The following is an 18937-nucleotide window of genomic DNA, read 5'->3' on the forward strand; positions in this document are numbered from 1 at the left end:
TAAAACTAGTTATAGAGGAATAAAATATTGAGGTGGTTATTCTTCAGAATGCATGCCTCATCCATTTTCCCATTTGCCTCGCTTTTTCCAATATCATTACAGTATTACTTTTCATGTTATTCATCAAAGCTTTCATTCCTTCTCAGCTATAAATATTGATTCTGGGATTTACTTCTGGAAGAATATGAGAAATAGGCATAGCTGTTGCTTCAATCATTTAAATTATTAAAAGTGTAGATTCTTGGGTGTTCCTAAAGTTGGTGTCAATTTTACTCATTTTATCTGCTTTACATCTACCCAAATATTTGAATTTTTATAATTAAATAAATACATGTGCTACAGAATACTATTGACTATTAAATCATGACTGGAATAATATTTTGAGAAAAGGTAAACTGTTTATTCAACAGGATGAGTCTGTACCCAACCAGTGGTTTGATCTACATGGCATTATAGCATACATAACATAGGATCCAATCAGATACTCTAACTGAATGGACCTTTTTTAAAATCATACATTACAGAGACAATATTCATAAGAGGGACAACAATCATTATATAGGGCAGCCAACCAGCAGTTTCCTAGAGTTTTCTGGCAACACAAGAAGCAGCCACTCAGAAGCAAACTGGATTCAGGAGGCCTATCGCCATACTATGAAAAATGCAGCACTGATAATATAGTCCAAAATATCAGATTTTCCAAAAAAATAATAATGGGGAATTGTTTAGTCTAAAAAAAAAGAAAACTGCACAGTCCTTATATTATTAAAGAATCTTTAACATTTACATAGTTTTCTTATGACAGTTTCTGTACATCAATAATATAAGGGCAGGTGGAATTGCTTCTAAGTCAGCACCATAACATATTTCACTTGGCTGAACAAAAAGAGTACCTTCACAAGTTATAAGATAAGAGAACAGGCTAGGAGAAGAAACAAGTCATTTCCCTCATTGTAAGTTAAAGTAATTCCAATTAAGCATGACATACATTTATGGGAAGAGTCAGTTACTTTGCCTTGGTGGGAAGCATCAAGTCCATCGCTCCTAGTTCTTACGTAAAAATGTGTGGTCTTGCATTTTCTTCGTACAACTTCTATAAATTATACAAATCCCATGCTCTCTTCCTCGGAATGGGACAACTCACCATAGTCAACTCACCATGGCCAACTTGCCGTGGGACAATTTAACAATTCAATTATATAAAATAATTTTTTTAATGATTTAACTTTTTTAAAATTAACATTTCATTTTATCCCTCCTTTTCTATCCTTTCTTTAATGGTTCTATTCCACCATTTCTTTGATATTAGTGTAACTCTTGTCCCACAGTAAGTTGTCCCTGATAAGTTGGCCATGGCGAGTTGATTGTGGTGAATTGTCATTTACCCTCTTTTACTAGCTTCCTATATAATGTCTGGGTTTGGTAAAATGTCAGCCAACAGGAATATTCTCATTATTTATCATTAAGGACAGAGATAGTGTCATTATTTAGCTACAGGGATATTCTCAACAGAAATAGCATCTTTACTTAGGATTCTCATCAAATAGCATGGGGGGGGGAGGACTAAAGAATTGGTCAGTAAAAGAAACTTTATTTTACCCCTTTAAAAGTGAGTTAACATGTGTTCCCCCTCTCCTTTCTCTTCCACACATACACACCAACACATTTTCTTCCCATTTGTACTTGTATGCATTTTACATTCTCCCTTGAAATCTTTGCTGGGTTGGGTCAAGCCATGCCCAAATGTGTCTGAAAACATAGAGATGAATCTATCAAGAATTTCCCTTGTGCATGACAATCAGGAAACAGCACTTCTGCAGAACAAAATATGTTTAAAAGAGAAATTGCTGCCAGCTGAAGCCTATGCAACAAGGATACAAGAATTTCCTATCAGGAAGTATGATTAGTTCATTAGCTTCATTCCAAGTCTTGTTGTTTAAAACTACAAAGAGTTGGACAAAGGACTCTTTTGCAATTCCTAATAGTCAACACCAATTTGACAAGACAGAATATTTTTTTTTCTTAAAAATTAAAGACAATCCTTGTTCTTATTAAAAAACGGAAGAAACTGTACAAGAGATATTTTGATATGTCCATCTCCCAAGCACATTTAATCCAAAGATTTGTTCTGGTGCTCAAAAGGCACTTAAAGAGTTTTTTAAAAAAAACAACCACTAACAACCAATATAAAATAGAAACAAAAATAATTTAATAAAAGGTATAATGTATCTTATCTTTAAGGAGAAAAGTAAACCTTCAGGTAATTCTTCGGCTCTCATCATTTTGAAAAATATGTGTAACACGCACAAATGTAATCAAAGCAACTCTTCTCCATAAAGCAAAGTAAGAAAAAAATATTACTGGCAATGAAAATAGAACGGTTTGCCAAATGTCTCTCTCTTCCCTACCTGTCCCACTTTGCAATATCCAACCTATGCAAAAATTACATTTGTTGGTGCATTACTACCACAAATGGAATATTTGTTGTCATAATAAACTAGGGCAGAGGCTCCCAACCTTTTGGGCACCAGGGATTAGTTCCATGGAGAGAGGTTTTTTCTGTGGACCGGACAAGGCATCGTTTCGTGTGTTGCCTGCATCCCACTGATGGGGTTTCATTTGTTTGCGTGACCCGTTTTCTGGCATCCACGGACCAGTGCCAATCCACAGACCGGGGTTGGGGATCCCTGAACTAGAGGCTGTTCATATGCTAAGGAAGGTTCAGGGATATGTAGGTGATTTGGAAGGGGGGAATTAAAAGAATATCATAAATGAAAAACTAGCACGGTTAACTAATCATGGCATTAAAAATGCCTACTACATTAGCAGACATATAGATAAACACCATTTATCATTATATTATTATATTGAGGAACAATATTAGAATAACTACATACATTCCTTTCACACTATATATGAGAAGGTCAAAATTCCTTCAGGATTGGAGGTTGTTCTCATTTTTACTGATGCATTTCTAATATACTGAATTATCTATTAAGTGCAAGGATCTGGAGTCACAGGGCCGCAATTAAAATTTAGCATGAAGAAGAAACATTACAGTTCAGCAGATATTTTTCATACTGGAAGCAAGTACAGCAATATATAAACAGGCTAGAACAGGCAAGGCTTCAGGAAATGAAGCATGTTCACAGATGAGATACAGAAAATGAGATTAACACAATGTCATGTATGTTCACGTCACGGATGAAAAGGTTATTTCATAGAATATGTCCTTCTTCTATGCAATTTCTGAAAACAGGTGGTATTAGGAATCAGAGGATAAATACGAATATATTTTCCCCCTTTGGCAACACAGATTGCAATGCTTACAAATTAAATTTTGGCTGAAAGCGTACTATGAGTTAAAAGTACAGCAAGGCAAATTCAAGGTCACCAATTACCCAGAAGTCACTAAAATTGACCTCTAACGAGAAATGGAAAACATTTCCTTTCATTTCAAACGGTGGCCATTGCAAAATAAATTCAAAAGATATCAAAGCAGTGGAACATGCAGATTTAACAGAGTGTGCAGTTTCAGTAAGATTTATCCATGTTAAAAATATAAGGGTACTGATTGAAAGTAAACAAAATTATCCTCGTTGAAGGGCTGGTATTAAGAGACATCTGATCATAAATGCTGATTTTAAAAAAGCAGCAAGAAGAGCCTTGAATTCAGTGAAAAGAAAAAGAAAAAAAAAAGGCAAGCATGCAAATTGCTAGAATTCTTGGTTGTTGCTTTTTTTTGTTTTGCTTTTTGCCTATATTAAAGAATAGAGACCAATTTCATTTCTGTAAACCCCAAATCACTGTATATTGTTACATAGTACAGTAGAGAAAGTGCAAATTGTCATCTTATCAGTTCAGATATATGCCCAGCTCAATCAAGTATGGATCATGCTATTCATGCAAGGGGATATGGCCCAGAAACCCCCTTATATACTGCTAAGGAACTTTAAAGAAATATAATTTTATTAAAACCCTCCTTGCCTGTTTTAATCCAGATTAAAACAGATTTTTTTTTCTCCAGAGGAATCATTAGCAAAAGGGAGATGAGAGAATAAAATATTTCAACGACTATATAAGGTAGCCTATTTATTTATTGTTATCAACCAAAGGTTACTTCAAAGTCCTCTTCTGTTTTGAAAACAGTGGGAGTTGAGTTTCTTTTGTACACATGTAATACTGTGCTACAACATGAAGTACGTACAAAACATCCTAGATTTCCCTTTTATATAAGGGGAAATTGTACCACTTTTTACTGTTTGCATCCACATCTGGTGTACTTCTTCAACCAGAAAACGACAAGTTTCCATATTCCAATGAAGCAGTCTTTAAGAGATGAATTTGAAAACAGAAATCCACCCATCTATGAGAACCGAATTGATCATCACCACCAAACAAATTCAGTATTTCCAGGACAACTAGTGTTTCGTTTCATTTGTAACTCTAAAGCCAAACCGCACTGATATGAAAATTCAGTTCACAAACTGATCAATAAGTCTATTGCTTGATGTATAGTTGCTGTGTAATTTACACACACAGGCAAAAACACACTCTAGCAGATATCTAAGGGTGAGGTAAGTCTATTAAATTGTTACTGAGCTACATAAAGTTTCATATATATTTCTAGACAGACTTGAATATTCCAGTGGTAATTACATAAGATGACAGTGGGTAGTACCAAATATTTTCAGCAATGTTGTTATGTATGTAAATCCTTAAACCACTTCTACAATCCCAAATATTGTCTTTATTTTTTTTTACAAGAGTCACATTTTCCCTGTCTTTTCTTCTAAGAATATCATTTGTACAATCATACTGCTTCCTTCCCCAAAGAAATGAAGATCAGAATGATCCATCATTTTCCCAAAGAATTCTCCTTGGTGAGAGCAATAGCTACATTGTGCCAGATTTATCTGAAGAACTGTTAGGGAAGAGCTTCTCTGTGGGTGTCACCGCAGGACTCCCCATCCCTGAGCTGCTGCTGCTACTTGATCGATGTTGGACAACAGGTCTGATGGGACGCATTGGTGGGGGCCTCAGCTGAGCTCCTGCAAGCCGGGCTGAGAGTGCAGGTTTAAATGTCGTCATCATTTCAGTGGTTGAGCTGCTGCTCCGCCTCATAGCTGCATCAGGGTCTCTGATCATGATGGTGTGAAGGGGACTGGCAGGTTCAGAATTGACCGAACCAATTTGTGGGTTCTTCATTGGTTCAAGAGTGTCCAGGACAACGTCGGGGGCTTGTTTCACAGTATTTTGCCTTTCGAGCTCACGCAGCTCATTCAGGGCTGTGCTCATGGTCTTTTCAATGTCCTGTAAACACAGAAATACAAACAGAATGTGACCATTCCTTGAATTAGATGATGATCTAGTTTCTTTTCTTATTTATTTGAGGCAGAAGGTTTGATACAGATAACCTTGAGGGGAACAACAACTCATGAAATAATTTGCATGGGACTGATGACAGTAATCAAGTCTCTGCTTGCCCGTAAACTACAGCATATACATTTCATACTCATATAATGGTCTAATAGTGCAACCCTACTTCAGGTTGGTTCTTCAGCTATGAATTGTAAGAGCTGAAGCCCAAGAGACCTGAAGGGCAAAGGCTGGAAAAGGTTCACTACGCTGAGACACACTGAGAATGTGAAAATATATTTTTGGATCCCATTCTGTAGATAACTCTCAAAATTTCTAAATAAAAATATGATTATTTTAGATATAATCCAATTAAAAACATTAAAAAAAGAACACAGTAGAATTGATAAACAAGTAGATGCAATATCAAGGGAACACGGTTAGTATACCTGGATGCTGCATTTCTGATTTCAAATGGATGTGAGCTCTTTCAACTATAACTTAATTTCCACAATGCAATTCCACGTCTTTCAGTTTTGGTATGGCAGGATATCAGGTCAGCCATTCTGTTTAAAACTGAGGTAGTAGCACCACCTTTCTTATCTAATTAATATTTTTTGTCTCCTGATGTAATCTTGATTGCAGAAAATATGACTTCAGTAACAGAGTTGTTAATACTTGGAATATACTACCAGACTCTGTGGTCTCTTTCCAAAATCCCTAAAGCTTTAACCAAAAACTGTCTACTATTGACCTCACCCCATTTCTAAGAGGTCTGTAAGGGGCGTGCATAAGAGCACAAGCGTACCTACGGTTCCTGTCCTATTGTTTCCTTTCATTATATCCAATTAATATAGTTATTACATACTTATGCTTATATATATGCTTATATATTATATAGTTATTTTCATGCTTATGCTTATATATACTATTGTGATAAAATAAATAAATAAAATAAAATAAATAAAATATAAATAAATAAATGTATCCTCTTTGGATGGAAGGTATTTAGCTTGCTGTGTATTTGCATCTTACATGAAGCTATCTCTTCTATTTATTTATTATTTTATCAAATTTATTTAGTCACTCATGACACACAACTCTACGTACAATAAAACCAACAATTAAAGCAGAATATAAAAATTGAATTAAAATGATTAAATAATTAACATAAATAAAAACAAGGGTTAATAAGATGCCATACAGCATCAGTCCATCTGCTGCCAGGAAACCCCCTGGCTACTCATTATGGGGGTTTTCCAGAAGACGTACTGGTTGGGGTGACCTCATCTTGGGGAGTGGGGGATGGATAGGGCAAAGGGCAGAAAAGGCTTTTCTCCTAGATCTTCTTAGCAGACAAGGCCTGCAACATGGCTCTACCATGGCTCTACCTGGTACTTCTACCATGGCTGGTAGAAGTATCAGGTAGAAGTAATTGGGGAGAGGTGTTCCCTGACATTGGAGCCTAATAACTGCCACTAAGAGGGGAAGAGGACAGGGGAGTGAAATACTGACAAAAGAAATGAGAGTGAGGAAGACATAAATAAATGAACAAGATAAAAACATGGTAAATCTTTGCCAGGGTACCAGCTTTCTGAAGCATATGGATATGGCTACAGCAATCTATGCATTAATCATGTCCTATTTCAATGTCTACAAGGCACAGTAATTGGTTGCTGCCCTTGAAGAATAATAGGGGCTGCCCTTGTAGAGTGTCCAAAAACCACAGCTGGTACAAATTATTGGAAGCCAGATTGCTTTCTTGTGTACATTTTATGAGCAATAGTATATACCAATTTTAACTCAACTGCCCTGGCTTCTAATTAGCTTCATTTATGAGTGATTTCCCCCTCCCGGTTCCTGCTGTGCTGCTTCATCATGAGAGGGGGCAGCTGTTCCTGGGAGGGGTGAGTGAAGAATGCAGAGAGTGAATGCCAAGAGTGCATATTCCTAGCAGGGTAGCCCATGGCCCAAAGGTCATCCCAGCTGCCCAACTAAAGCAAGCAGGAATCTCTATTGGGTAGCTGCAATATAGAAAGATGTCAAGAGGCAGATGATCACTTCAGCAACAATGGCAAACGCATCAATTCCCACTGCGCAGTAGAAGATAAATGTGAAACCACTCCTGTAGTTTTATCAAGAAAACCACATGGATAGAAAATATAAAATTACTGACCATATACTGCCAATGATGCTACTGAGGAAAAAGTTCTTTCAGAGAACTAATGGTGTTTAGGCAGGGGTGAAATCCAGCAGATTCTGGAGAACTGGTAGCGGAAATTTTGAGCAGTTCGGAGAACCGGCAAATACCACCTCTGGCTGGCCCCAGAGTTGGGTGGGAATGGAGATTTTGCAATATCCTTCCCCCAGGAGTGGGGAGGGAATGGGGATTTTGCAGTATCCTTCCCCTGCCACACTCACCAAGCCACGCCCACAGAATGGCATAGGAAAAAAATGGATTTCAACACTATGTTGACAATGGCAATAGGAAATTGTTCTAAAAAAGCTTGGGAAGAAAACTGCAGGGTTTTCTATCCAGGCAGTCTCCAGGAGTCACAACTGACTCGAAGGTACAACAACAACAAATATTAATGTAGAAATAGGGATGACTAGAATAGCATGGTCTGTGTTTCAGATAGGGTGATTTGTCAGACAACAGGAATACTACAATCTACACCCTACTCTAGAAATGAATGAAATACCCTTGAATGCACATTCCAAAGAATACCAGAATTTCATGCAAATGAATCAATGGATGTTTTGCTGGCAACTAGGAAAAATATTACTTTGTCATGCCTGTAATATCCTTAGCACTCAGCTAGCACACAGCTTCTGTGCCATTTTTTAAACCACAAATCAAATAATGGGTGGGTGGATGGATAGGTACATAAATACAATAGAGAGAGGGGGGGCAGGCAGGCAGATATAATATATGTATATACTTATATTTAAAGAAAGATTTTGTGTGTGTGTGTGTGTGTGTGTGTTTTCCAAGCTTTTGCAAAACAATATATTTAACAATATACAGTATATATCTTGTTAAAAAGACAGACTTAGCTTTTACAGATGAACTTTGACAGCAACTGATGAATTGCATCACATTCAGCAGATAAAACACACTTATAGTACCTCTTAAAAGAAGTCAGACTTGAATTGTGAATAACACTGTTTACTAAGAAAACTGTACATAGATATATTGATGGCAATAGCTTTTTGTTATGTGATTCTTTTGTCTGTCCTCATTCTTGTCATATTTCATTTCAGAGCAAGATCCCTAAATTCTAACATTGTATTCTAACAGATCCCTATATTTGATTTTGTGCAGTCTGATTCCTCTTATCTATCTTCAATATTCTAAAGAGACCCAAACATTTTACTTTTGCTTGTAAGAGACTTTTTTTTAACCCTACTAATCGTTATGGCTAGACTTTATAATTAAACTACTGAAGTGATAGATTGCTTCTACCTTTTACCATCAATAACAAAGGAACAAGCAGTCAATAAATATGGCATAGGCTAGCACTTGGTAGAGCAACAATGAAGAGCTTGGAAAAGACATTAAGATGCCATGATGGATTTTTATCTATGAAAACTGGGGAAAGTGCAAGCCATTGTATTCCCTGTCACACTCGAGGGCCATAAAGGCGAACCTATGGCATGTGTGCCCAAAGTGGCACACGAAGTCATGTTACTCAGCACACATGGCCTTGCCTGGGTTTCTGGCACGCATGCGCATGATGATCAGCTGTCCTTCATGCGCATGGCAGTGCCAAAAACCGGCTTGCGCATGAGCGCTGGCCAGCTGATCATTGGGCACGCATGTATGCTAGAACCCAGAAGTTTGGCTTGTCTGGAGCGCGGCCCCGACAAGCGCGTGCACGTGTGACATTTCCACCTGAGCTGAAAAGGTTCGTCATCACTGCTCTAGGAAAATAAAAACTGGACTTTGAAGAAGCAGGATAAGGAGAATATTGATGCTTTTGAACCTCAGCATTGAAAAGGACTCCTAAGGATATTATGGACAGCCAAGGAAACAAACAAATGGATTGAACAATTCCTCTTGAGGCAAAAATGGCCAGGCTCAAATTACCATACTTTGGACACATTATGCAAAGACCTACGTAGCTCTCTGAAGAAGGTGGAAGGAAAGAGAAGCAGACAATGACAAGCAGCAAGATAGAGAGATGCAGTTATAGCAGAAAAGAATGCACTGTTGGATTAAGTTAGGAGCAGGTAGTCATGGAGGAAATGTATCTCTGTACCAGGCTGCTTAAAGAGTCAACACCAACTAGTTAGCACATAATCAATCATTCCAAGTCATTCTTTTCTACAATTTTCCAGTAGTTCACTTCTTGAAGCCAAAATGGAACTCCAAATGCAATGTATCATACATTTCTATCATGACATTACAGATTGGCAGTTTTATTTTCAATCCCCTTCTGAACTGTTCCTGCCATGGAACTGGTATTTTTGCCCTGTGCTTTTTTCATTTAACAGAAGTTGCACACTAGGCTGACATTTACACATACCTCAAATATCCCTTTCCTAAATAGTCTTTACTAAACCAGGACCCACAAATACATGTGATATTTAACTTTGTGTATGTCACCATGAATCACTATTCTTATTTCTGTAATATTTATTAGAACAAAAGACCCAGATACGTTTTATATAAGTTTGGGAAAGGTCATTGATAGGACTGACATTTTAGAACAGTTTTATGACTCCATCTCTATGTAAGCTTGCGGAGAATGAAATGCTATCAACCTTGGCAGAATTTGTTTTCAAGACTATGCACGATTCTGCACTCTAGAATAGTTGAATTCAGTGAAATACTACATGAGATTTAGAATATCAGGTTGTGCTACAACATTTAACATCATTGACAAATGATTAAATTTATAACCAGGATAGCCTAATTCCAATTTTCCTTAGCCTTTTGGCCTCCAAAGAATTGTGAATCAAAAGATACCAGGTTGGGGATCATTAGGATGATCTGAAATTTGTCTGTTCTCCAGGAATTGTTATGCATTTATGTAGAAATGCATAATGAAGTTCTTTTTTCATATTTCTTTTCAATTATATTTTTGTTTGTTTTTCCTCTGTCGTTCACAATCTTTACTAACCATTTGTTACACTACTCTTTTTCTTTAACATTATACTGCTTTTCCTCTTCCAATGTACATTTTTAGTACTCCCCCTGTCCCGCTAATTCATAAGAGGCTCTTTATGTTACGTTTTATGACAAAGACAAGAAGTTAGAAGAACCATCCCTCTCTTTGGAGTTCTCAATACCTGTTACAGAATTTTGAAATGCTCGATTTGTAATTGCTTCTCAGCTTGCTTCCCTGCCAACTTGAGAAGCAGCAGCCTACACGCACAATTACCAATTTTTGTTTAAATGATTTTTAGAGCTTTGGACAGAGTCCTAGTCGTAGGCATGAAATGCTTACTGCTGTGTAAATTAAATGGGGGGTGGGAAAAAAGCTCCCTTTCCCCTATAAAAAAGAAAATGGCAGTACTAAAATTAAATCCAGTGATCTACAAATCACCAGTGGCTTTATTTAAAAATGGAACACCGCTATCCATTAGGTTTCCTGTAATGGAAAGTGTCATAGCGCTAAGCAAAAAAGCTAGCACTAAAAAGTGACAGGATAATCACTCAATCAACAGCCCACACAGTAAAAGTCGAAAGATGTCAGCCCGAAAAGCAACAGGTCCAGCTGCAACCTATGCAGCTAAAAGAAAAGAGATGCTCAGCTGAACCTGCACATATATGGCCATTTATTTTATGTTTAGCCCATAAATTCTACCTACTGAAAGGCTTACTTGCCATTTCAGATTTTTAAAAACCCTCAGCAAAGATGATTTCTCTCTGCCGTTTTTTCCTCCTTGATATAAATCAATAATCTTCTGATATACTTTATAGGGAAAAATATTTGATCTGGGAAACTTTTTTACCTCGATAGATCTGCACAGCCTTTTGCTTGAGCCTTTTTTCACATATGTGATAAATAAATAGAGAATGCCCTTTGTGTTTAGCTCAGTTCCAGGTGGCTTTGTGGAGATATTGTACTTTCTTCAGAGAGTCTTAAAAAACGTCTTAGTCTAACCCAGAGATGTCAAACTCAAGGCCTGCGGGCTGGATGCCCTGGAAATAGCGAAGGACCATCTCACGGTGCCTCTGCCAGCAAAAATGAAGCTCGGGAGGGTTGTGTGCGGGGGGCCCTCCCAATTGAGCTCCGTTTTCACTGCCAGAGGGCTGCAGGAGGCCATTGCAGCCAAAAATGGAGCCCAGGAGGACCGTACATGGGCTGCAGGACATCAAGCTGGCCATGCCCATCCTGGCCACACCCACTCAGCTCCCCTGCATCAAACAAACCCTCATGCAGCCCTCAATGAAATAGAGTTTGACATCCCTGGTCTAACCTATAGAACTGTCATTTTGTGATCCAAATCAGGGATCAAATCAGTCTGTCCAAATCCTGCTTGATCAACCAAGCTTCAGCTGGATGCTACAACATAATATTCACACATGTACATACACATGCACTAACCCAAGGGTTCACAGTTGTACAACAAAATCGATTTTCATCAGGACTGCAAAAACAAAGTTTGAGCATATATTCTGCTCTTTAAACTCTCCCTATCCCTCTAAAAGAATCTGTTGATTAGCAGTGTTCTGGGGATGCAGAAGAACAGTGAGAGCATGTATTAGAGAGACTACTCTTAACCAGGAGTATATTCTTAACTTCCTCTGAAGGCAGCAATTTCACTAGACATATAAAAATAGTAATTTTTTTTAAAAAAGAAACTTCTATTGTGAAACACAGAAATGTACCGTAAGTAATCAACCATTTGATGTTGGAAAATTTTTGATGCACGTTATTTGAGTTCAGAAACTACTAACCCTTAAACCAAGCCATTATAGATTGAATTTTTAAAAATACATTGCTAAATACCTGATGTATCTAAAATTTCTATAATATGTAGTTTCTATATAGCGCTCCTCTTACCTCTGCCAGTGCTTCAGCTTCTAATGATTTCTGATCGCCAAGACTACTATGCCGAGTTGAGCTACAAGTTGACCTCAGTTGATGGCCATCACTCAATGTCTTTCTGTCTGGATAATTGATACTGCCAGCACTTCCAAACGTTGCCATCCTACGTTTTTCTGGGCTTTCAATCCTACCTCTGTTCAATGGCAGCATGTGAGGACTGCTAGGACAAGCTGCTGCTCGAGGAGGAGTATCTATTCCTGGACCAAAACCTCTTGGGGGGCTATGTGTGTCACCACCACTTCGACGGCGAGGGATTGCTGCTCCATCAGATCTTAACCTCACCCTAGAAAATAAGACCAACATGCTTGTGAAATCGTTGCTCCATATTTCCAAATTCAGCTGGACTGATAACTAAATGTTCATAGAGCTGTTTTAAAGAGGGGAATTTAGTGACTGCCTTGAAATGTCAAGTTGAAGAATCAAATCTCTTAACCTTTCCTTTGTGGGCTAGTACAGGGCTCTCCCTTATGTTGTTTAACATCTGGATATTTGAAACTGCTGGGCTATCTTCTACCAATAAATAAGTAATGCATATTTCTTATCCTGACCTGTGATGAATTTTTTTTCTCACTATCTAAGCCCGTGATGGCAAACCTATGGCACATGGAGTCCTATCTGTAGGCATGCGAGCATTTACCCTAGCTCAGCTCCAGTGCACATGTGTGCACCTGCCAGCTAATTTTCGGGCCTTTTGGGCCCACTGGAAGTCAGGAAACGGGCTGTTTCCAGCCTCCAGAGGGCCTCGGGGGTGGGGGGGAGAGACCGTTTTCATCCTCCCCAGGCTCCTAGAAAGCCTCTGGACCCTGAGGAGGGTGAAAAACAGGCCTATCGGGCCCACCGTGCCATTGCATGCCAAAAGCGTGGGGAACGTGGGGGGGCCATGAGTGCATCATCCACCTGTAGCCTTATTGCCAAGTTGACCCTTGTCCCTTAGCTGTTCCCTTTGTCTGGCAACTCTGTGCATACACACACTGGGAACAGGCTCCAGCTGTTCATCTGCCTCATTGATGTCTGACTCCAAGGCAACTGATAACTGGCATATGGCCCTGGCCCCCTCTCTGCCTCCAACACAGAGCCCTCATTAGAGCCTTCCCCAAACTCCAGGACTGGCCCATGTTCCTCCCCAACCTCCTCACTGTCCGAATCTGCTGCCAGCTCTGCTGGCCAATGGTGGGCCACAACAACTTTACAAAACAATGAATACTATCATTCTTCACTACATCTTTTGAGTTTAATGTTTTTGCGGATGTTAATAATTTTAATAATTTCACATTATCGTAATTTTTAAAATTATTTTTGTTGCTTACACTATAATAAGCAACCTAAAGTCTACTGGTTTATAGTGGAAACCGTGAAATAAATCAATATGCATACTTCTTCCAAGTTGAAACTTGACATTAACTGTGCAAGTCAGCTCACAACTTTTCTACAATCTACAGAGATCGTTTTGCCTGTAGCCAGAAAAGAATGGGGAAGAGAGATAATTGTATCCAAATCAGAATAAAATATTGGGGGTTTTTTTTACCGTCCCATTACTCCTCCAAATCCATAATCTGGAATATGATCTGTTGGAGACTGTATGTCATTCTTCGATGAGGCTTTATCATCCAGCAGAGGTCCACTGCTTGCTTCACTATCAGCCTTTTGACTAAGGCTGTCGGAAAAGGCATCATCCCTGTGAGTAACAAAAATCTCTGTTAGGCTGAGCTTAATGCTTCATACTTAGGAGGGAAAAACTTGCTCATTAATTTGTGCCAGCCGGTGGGTAAAATAGCAACGGATTTGCTGTGGTTAACCTGTACAATAAATGAACTAGGTTATATCTAGCCTAACAAAGAGAAGGAGTAGGGGTGACATGATAGCTGTCTTCCAATACTTGAAGGGCTGTCAAGAGAAGAGGGGATCTTCTTATTCTCCAAAGCCTCAGAAGATAGGACAAAAAGGAATGGGTGGAACTGGTTAAAAGAGAGAACCAACCTGGAATTAAGAAGAAATTTCCTGACAGGGAAAACAATTACCATATTTTTCAGAGTATAAGACGCACCCTTTCCCCCCAAAAAAGAGGGTGAAAATCTGGGTGCGTTTTATACTCTGAATGTAGCCCCTCCCACCTTCTCAAACGGAGGTTTCAGAGGCTGAAAAAAGCATCAGAAACGGAGCTTCAGAAAAAAAAACCTAAACGGAGCTTCACGGAGTTTAGAAAAAAAAACTTCCAAACGGAGCTTCAGAAAAGAAGCCCCAAACAGAACTTCAGAAAAAAAGCCCCCAAACAGACCTTCAGAAAAGAAGCTCCCAAACAGAGCTTCAGAGGCTTGTCTTCTGAAGTTCTGTTTTAGAGGCTTTCAGAGACAGAAAAATGTTTTTTCTGAAACAGAATTTCAGAGGCAGAAAAAAAAAGTAAAAAAAAGCAAGGCACAGAGCTTACAACCGAATAACCTGTTGCTAAAATTCACCTCTGGGAACAGCTGATTGGGGTATTCCGGGAGGCCAATCCACCTGCCAATCAGCTTTTTTCTTATTTTCCTCCCCAAAAACTAAGGTGCGTCTTAAACTCTGGAAAATACGGTAATCAATGGACAGTTTGCCTCCTCCCAGAGTTGTGAGTGCTCCATCACTGGAGGTTTTAAAGAAGACATTGTAGAGCCATTGTACAGGATGGTATCAGGTCTCCTGCCTTGGGTAGGGGGTTGGACTAGAAGACTTCCAAGATTCCTTCCAGTCCTATGAGTCTAGTTGATTATTTAGGGATATTGTATATCTGGGATATCAGAAAGCTTGGGTTTCTACCCTGCTGGCCGCTCATCTTTGAAAACTTTACATAAGTCCCCTGTTCACAATATGCAGGAGGCCTAAACATACTTTCTTTTTTCATCTCATGCATAAGTCTTCTCTTTTCTTATGGCTGGATGCCAATAAAGTTTACACACTGTATCCTGTAAGATTGGAGCATATAAACGCAGAGCTACCTGACTTACTCTAATTTTTACAACTGCTTATTGTAAAGGAAGTTTGATGTAGCGGTAAAAGTATTGGGCTAAAAACTAGCAGACAGTGAGTTCTAGTCCTGCCTTAGGCAGAAAGCCAGCTGGGGGAACTTGGATCATTCACTTTTTCTCAGCCCTAGAATAGAATAACAGAATAGGAAGGGACCTTGCAGATCTTCTAGTCCAACCCCCTGCTTAGGCAGGAAACCCTACACTACTTTAGACAAGGAGGCGAAAGGAGACAGTGGCAAGCCACTTCTGAAAAACTTGTCAAAAAAACCAAGCACTTGTCAAAAACATAACACTCTTTCAGGTTGTTTTTGTCTTCCTCACTGATCTCTGTCTTGGGGAATGGGACTCCCAGCTCAGAGGCATATTTTGAAAACTGGTCCAGATTCTATGTGAATAAATTATCAAAAAGTGTCAAAATCAAGTATTAAGAAAAACTAACTATGAACCAACAAATATAAATAAACAGAGCATATAAACATATAAGCATATAAGTCTTGATGTTTGAACGAAAAAAAAAGAAGAAAAAGCTGTAAAGCAGTTGTAAATTTTTGTTTGGTATAATTGCTATTTTTTCCCCTCACTGGGTAACGATCAATATTTAGCACACATCCCTAACTTATTGAGAAGAATATGTCAAAAAGGTAGGTGAACAGTAGCAGCCACTACCAGAATCTAATGAATCGGATTTAGAAAAAGAAAAGTCTTAGTCAGCCTGCATTTTTAAGGAAAAATCTTCCTTAGCTCTTTCAAAGAAAAAGTTTCCACTGCTGGCATCACACACATATTTTTCATATTTTAGTGAAAGTTGCTTTTTCTTTAAAAAAAAAAAAAAAAGGAAGGACTCAATTGGCTGCATCACACTGAACAACACTGTTTCAAATGTCAATATGGTTAGCTGTCAACAATGGAATTAGTTGTCAAAAATGTGTCCACAGAGATCATCTGTATCACAACCATTTGATGAGGGGAGATATAATGGGGAGCAAGGGATGAAATGGATGATGAAATGATGTTGCAATGACGCATGTAGAAAATGCTGGGGGTTGTGTTCTGACATCCTAAGACACAGTTTGTCATTTCTCATCTTCACAGTTAGCAGTAGATGCCTAAGATCTGTACATAAATGGGGGGAGGGGAGGGAGAAAATAACACAGAGCCTTCAAGCTTCATTGAATTTCAACTCCCTTGAGGCCCAGCCAACCCGGCTTCCAAAATGGGAGATTTGCTTTAGAACTTCTTGTTACATAATTAGAATTCTTGCCTGTAAAATGAGAAGAAATTCTGAAGAGCAGAGATTATATTTTGCCCTGAAGGCATGTTATGTTTTACAGATAGAGCAGAAATTTCTATTCCTATCCTCACTTTATTACCACTTGAGTATATGGGTCCTCTCTGGTTACTCTAGGTATCAAAATATATCATATTTGATGCCACTGGACCACAGTAATAATCTAGAAAATCTAGAAAAGACCTGGGCTTTACATTAAGTTCTAATTCTGTCACCTGGGCACAGAGGTGGGTTTCAGCAGGTTCTAATCAGTTCTGGAGAACCGGTAGTGGAAATTTTGAGTAGTTCGGAGAACCGGCAGTAAAAATTCTGACTAGCCCGCCCCCATCTATTCTTTGCCTCCCAAGTCCCAGCTGATTGGGAGGAAATGGGGATTTTGCAGTAACCTTCCCCTGGAGTGGGGTGGGAATGGAGATTTTACAGTATCCTTCCCCTGCCATGCCCACCAAGCCACACCCACCAAGCCATGCCACGCCCACAGAACTGGTAGTAAAAAAATTTGAAACCCACCACTGCCTGGGCATAACAATTTCCATGAAGATTTTGGAAACTAAAACCACCCATTGAGATGCAAATAAAAAACTTTAAAAAGTGGTCTAGAATTCTTTTCAGTTCTATTTTGAGCAAGACAATCTAACTCCAAGGTTGGTTTTAATTTTGAGAATTCCTTCCACAGTTAATACATTTAATTTACATTATAAATCACTATGTACTACAGATATCTGCATTCTTGATTATACCCCTAGCGCGTATATTCAATTAAGTCTTCAAGAATTATGGACTTCTGCATATGGATTATCACATAATGTATTATCACATAAAACTGGAGCATTCTTGCAGGAATGGATTATAAATGTATGTTATTTTTCAACTATTAGTTTCTGGTGGTTGAGGGGATTACATGAGGGCAAGAAAAAGTCTTAAAGCAATATGGTCATTTTTTTCGCACTCTTCTGTTTGTAGTATAATTCTCAGTGCTTTTTTCCTTTGTTTTTATTATGATTATGGTGACCTTACAATTATACTATTAATAGTGTTGATAATACATACATCTTTATTCTATTGATTAACTGGATGTATATAAATGTATATAACTGGATGTATATTAACTGGATGTATATAAAGTAGTAAGACCTCCAGTGAGAATATTATCTCTACCTCTAATTAATCTCTCTCTCTCTCTCTATCTCTCTCTTTCTATTCATTCATTCATTCTTGGTGAACACTAAGGGCAAGAGGGATGCCTCCAGGTCTGCACTAGCTTAAGGCAGCTATTTTACCCTTAAAAAAAATATTTACCAAACTTTTATAATACATTTCCTCAAAACCTGGCTCTACTCACTCCAATTAGTCCCCTTTTCCTCCTTCTGTCTGTTAGAAAAAGCAGAAATAACAATATTTTCCTTTATTACTAGAGGCAGTTACAACAGAAAAAAAAATACACATTAAAACACTAAAAATAAAAGAAAAATATTAATGTATTAATCAGTATAGCTGCTTAGTCTCACTTGTTGAGATGGGCAGTTATACAAAATGAATAGATACATGAAAGTTGGCTACATCCATTTACCTTTGGAATGCTGCTGAAAGAAACCTTGGTGCAGCCTTCAGGTTGAATAAATTCTCTAATTTTATCTCCAATGTCATTTTTTTTAAAGACAAAGGTAGAGGAAAGTACTGTCTTTAAGATGATGCAGGGCTTGCTAGTACAAGGGAGGGTACTAGCTATTCAGAGTAGATGGCATTTAAATGGAAAGCATCTAAAAATTAATTCTATAATTTTTAAAAATATTGTAGTTACAAAACAAAGCAAAAGTATACTGTAGGGCAGGAGTCTCCAACCTTGGTCCCTTTAAGACTTGTGGACTTCAACTCCCAGAGTTCCTCAGCCAGCTTTGCTGGCTGAGGGACTCTGGGAGTTGAAGTCCACAAGTCTTAAAGAGACCAAGGTTGGAGACACCCGCTGTAGGGTAATTGTTTTCTCAAGTTTTTTTATTCTATTTTCTGAGTTGGCTGATTTGTACTACAAACCACTTGAAGTACATTGCTGCTGACACTAAGTACTTTTATAACTTGCATGTATATTTGTCCCACTGTGTTTGTTTTTTTCAGATAAACCATCAAATCATTTTAAATCCTCTTTTAACAAAACACAATATAGTGTATAACTTTGCTGCTTCTGCTGCCAGTCCTATCTATATACTGCTAAAATTCTCAGATCTGTTTGACTGAAA

The 18937-nt window shown here is 38.3% G+C and overlaps 1 protein-coding gene across 1 annotated transcript in view; it reads right to left on the bottom strand.

Annotated features, from left to right (window-relative positions):
* Positions 1-378: 378 nt before the first annotated feature.
* SRGAP3 (SLIT-ROBO Rho GTPase activating protein 3) overlaps positions 379-18937 on the bottom strand; it is a 105342-nt gene continuing 86783 nt past the window's right edge. The window contains exons 19-21 of the mRNA XM_058166536.1: positions 13945-14094; positions 12375-12702; positions 379-5313 (exon numbers count right to left, since the gene is read on the bottom strand). Of these exons, the coding sequence (XP_058022519.1) occupies positions 4897-5313; positions 12375-12702; positions 13945-14094 (895 nt within the window). The 3' untranslated portion in view covers positions 379-4896. The remainder of the gene's footprint in view (positions 5314-12374; positions 12703-13944; positions 14095-18937) is intronic.

Source organism: Ahaetulla prasina, chromosome 2 (genome assembly GCF_028640845.1).
Source record: "Ahaetulla prasina isolate Xishuangbanna chromosome 2, ASM2864084v1, whole genome shotgun sequence".
NCBI lineage: Eukaryota > Metazoa > Chordata > Lepidosauria > Squamata > Colubridae > Ahaetulla > Ahaetulla prasina.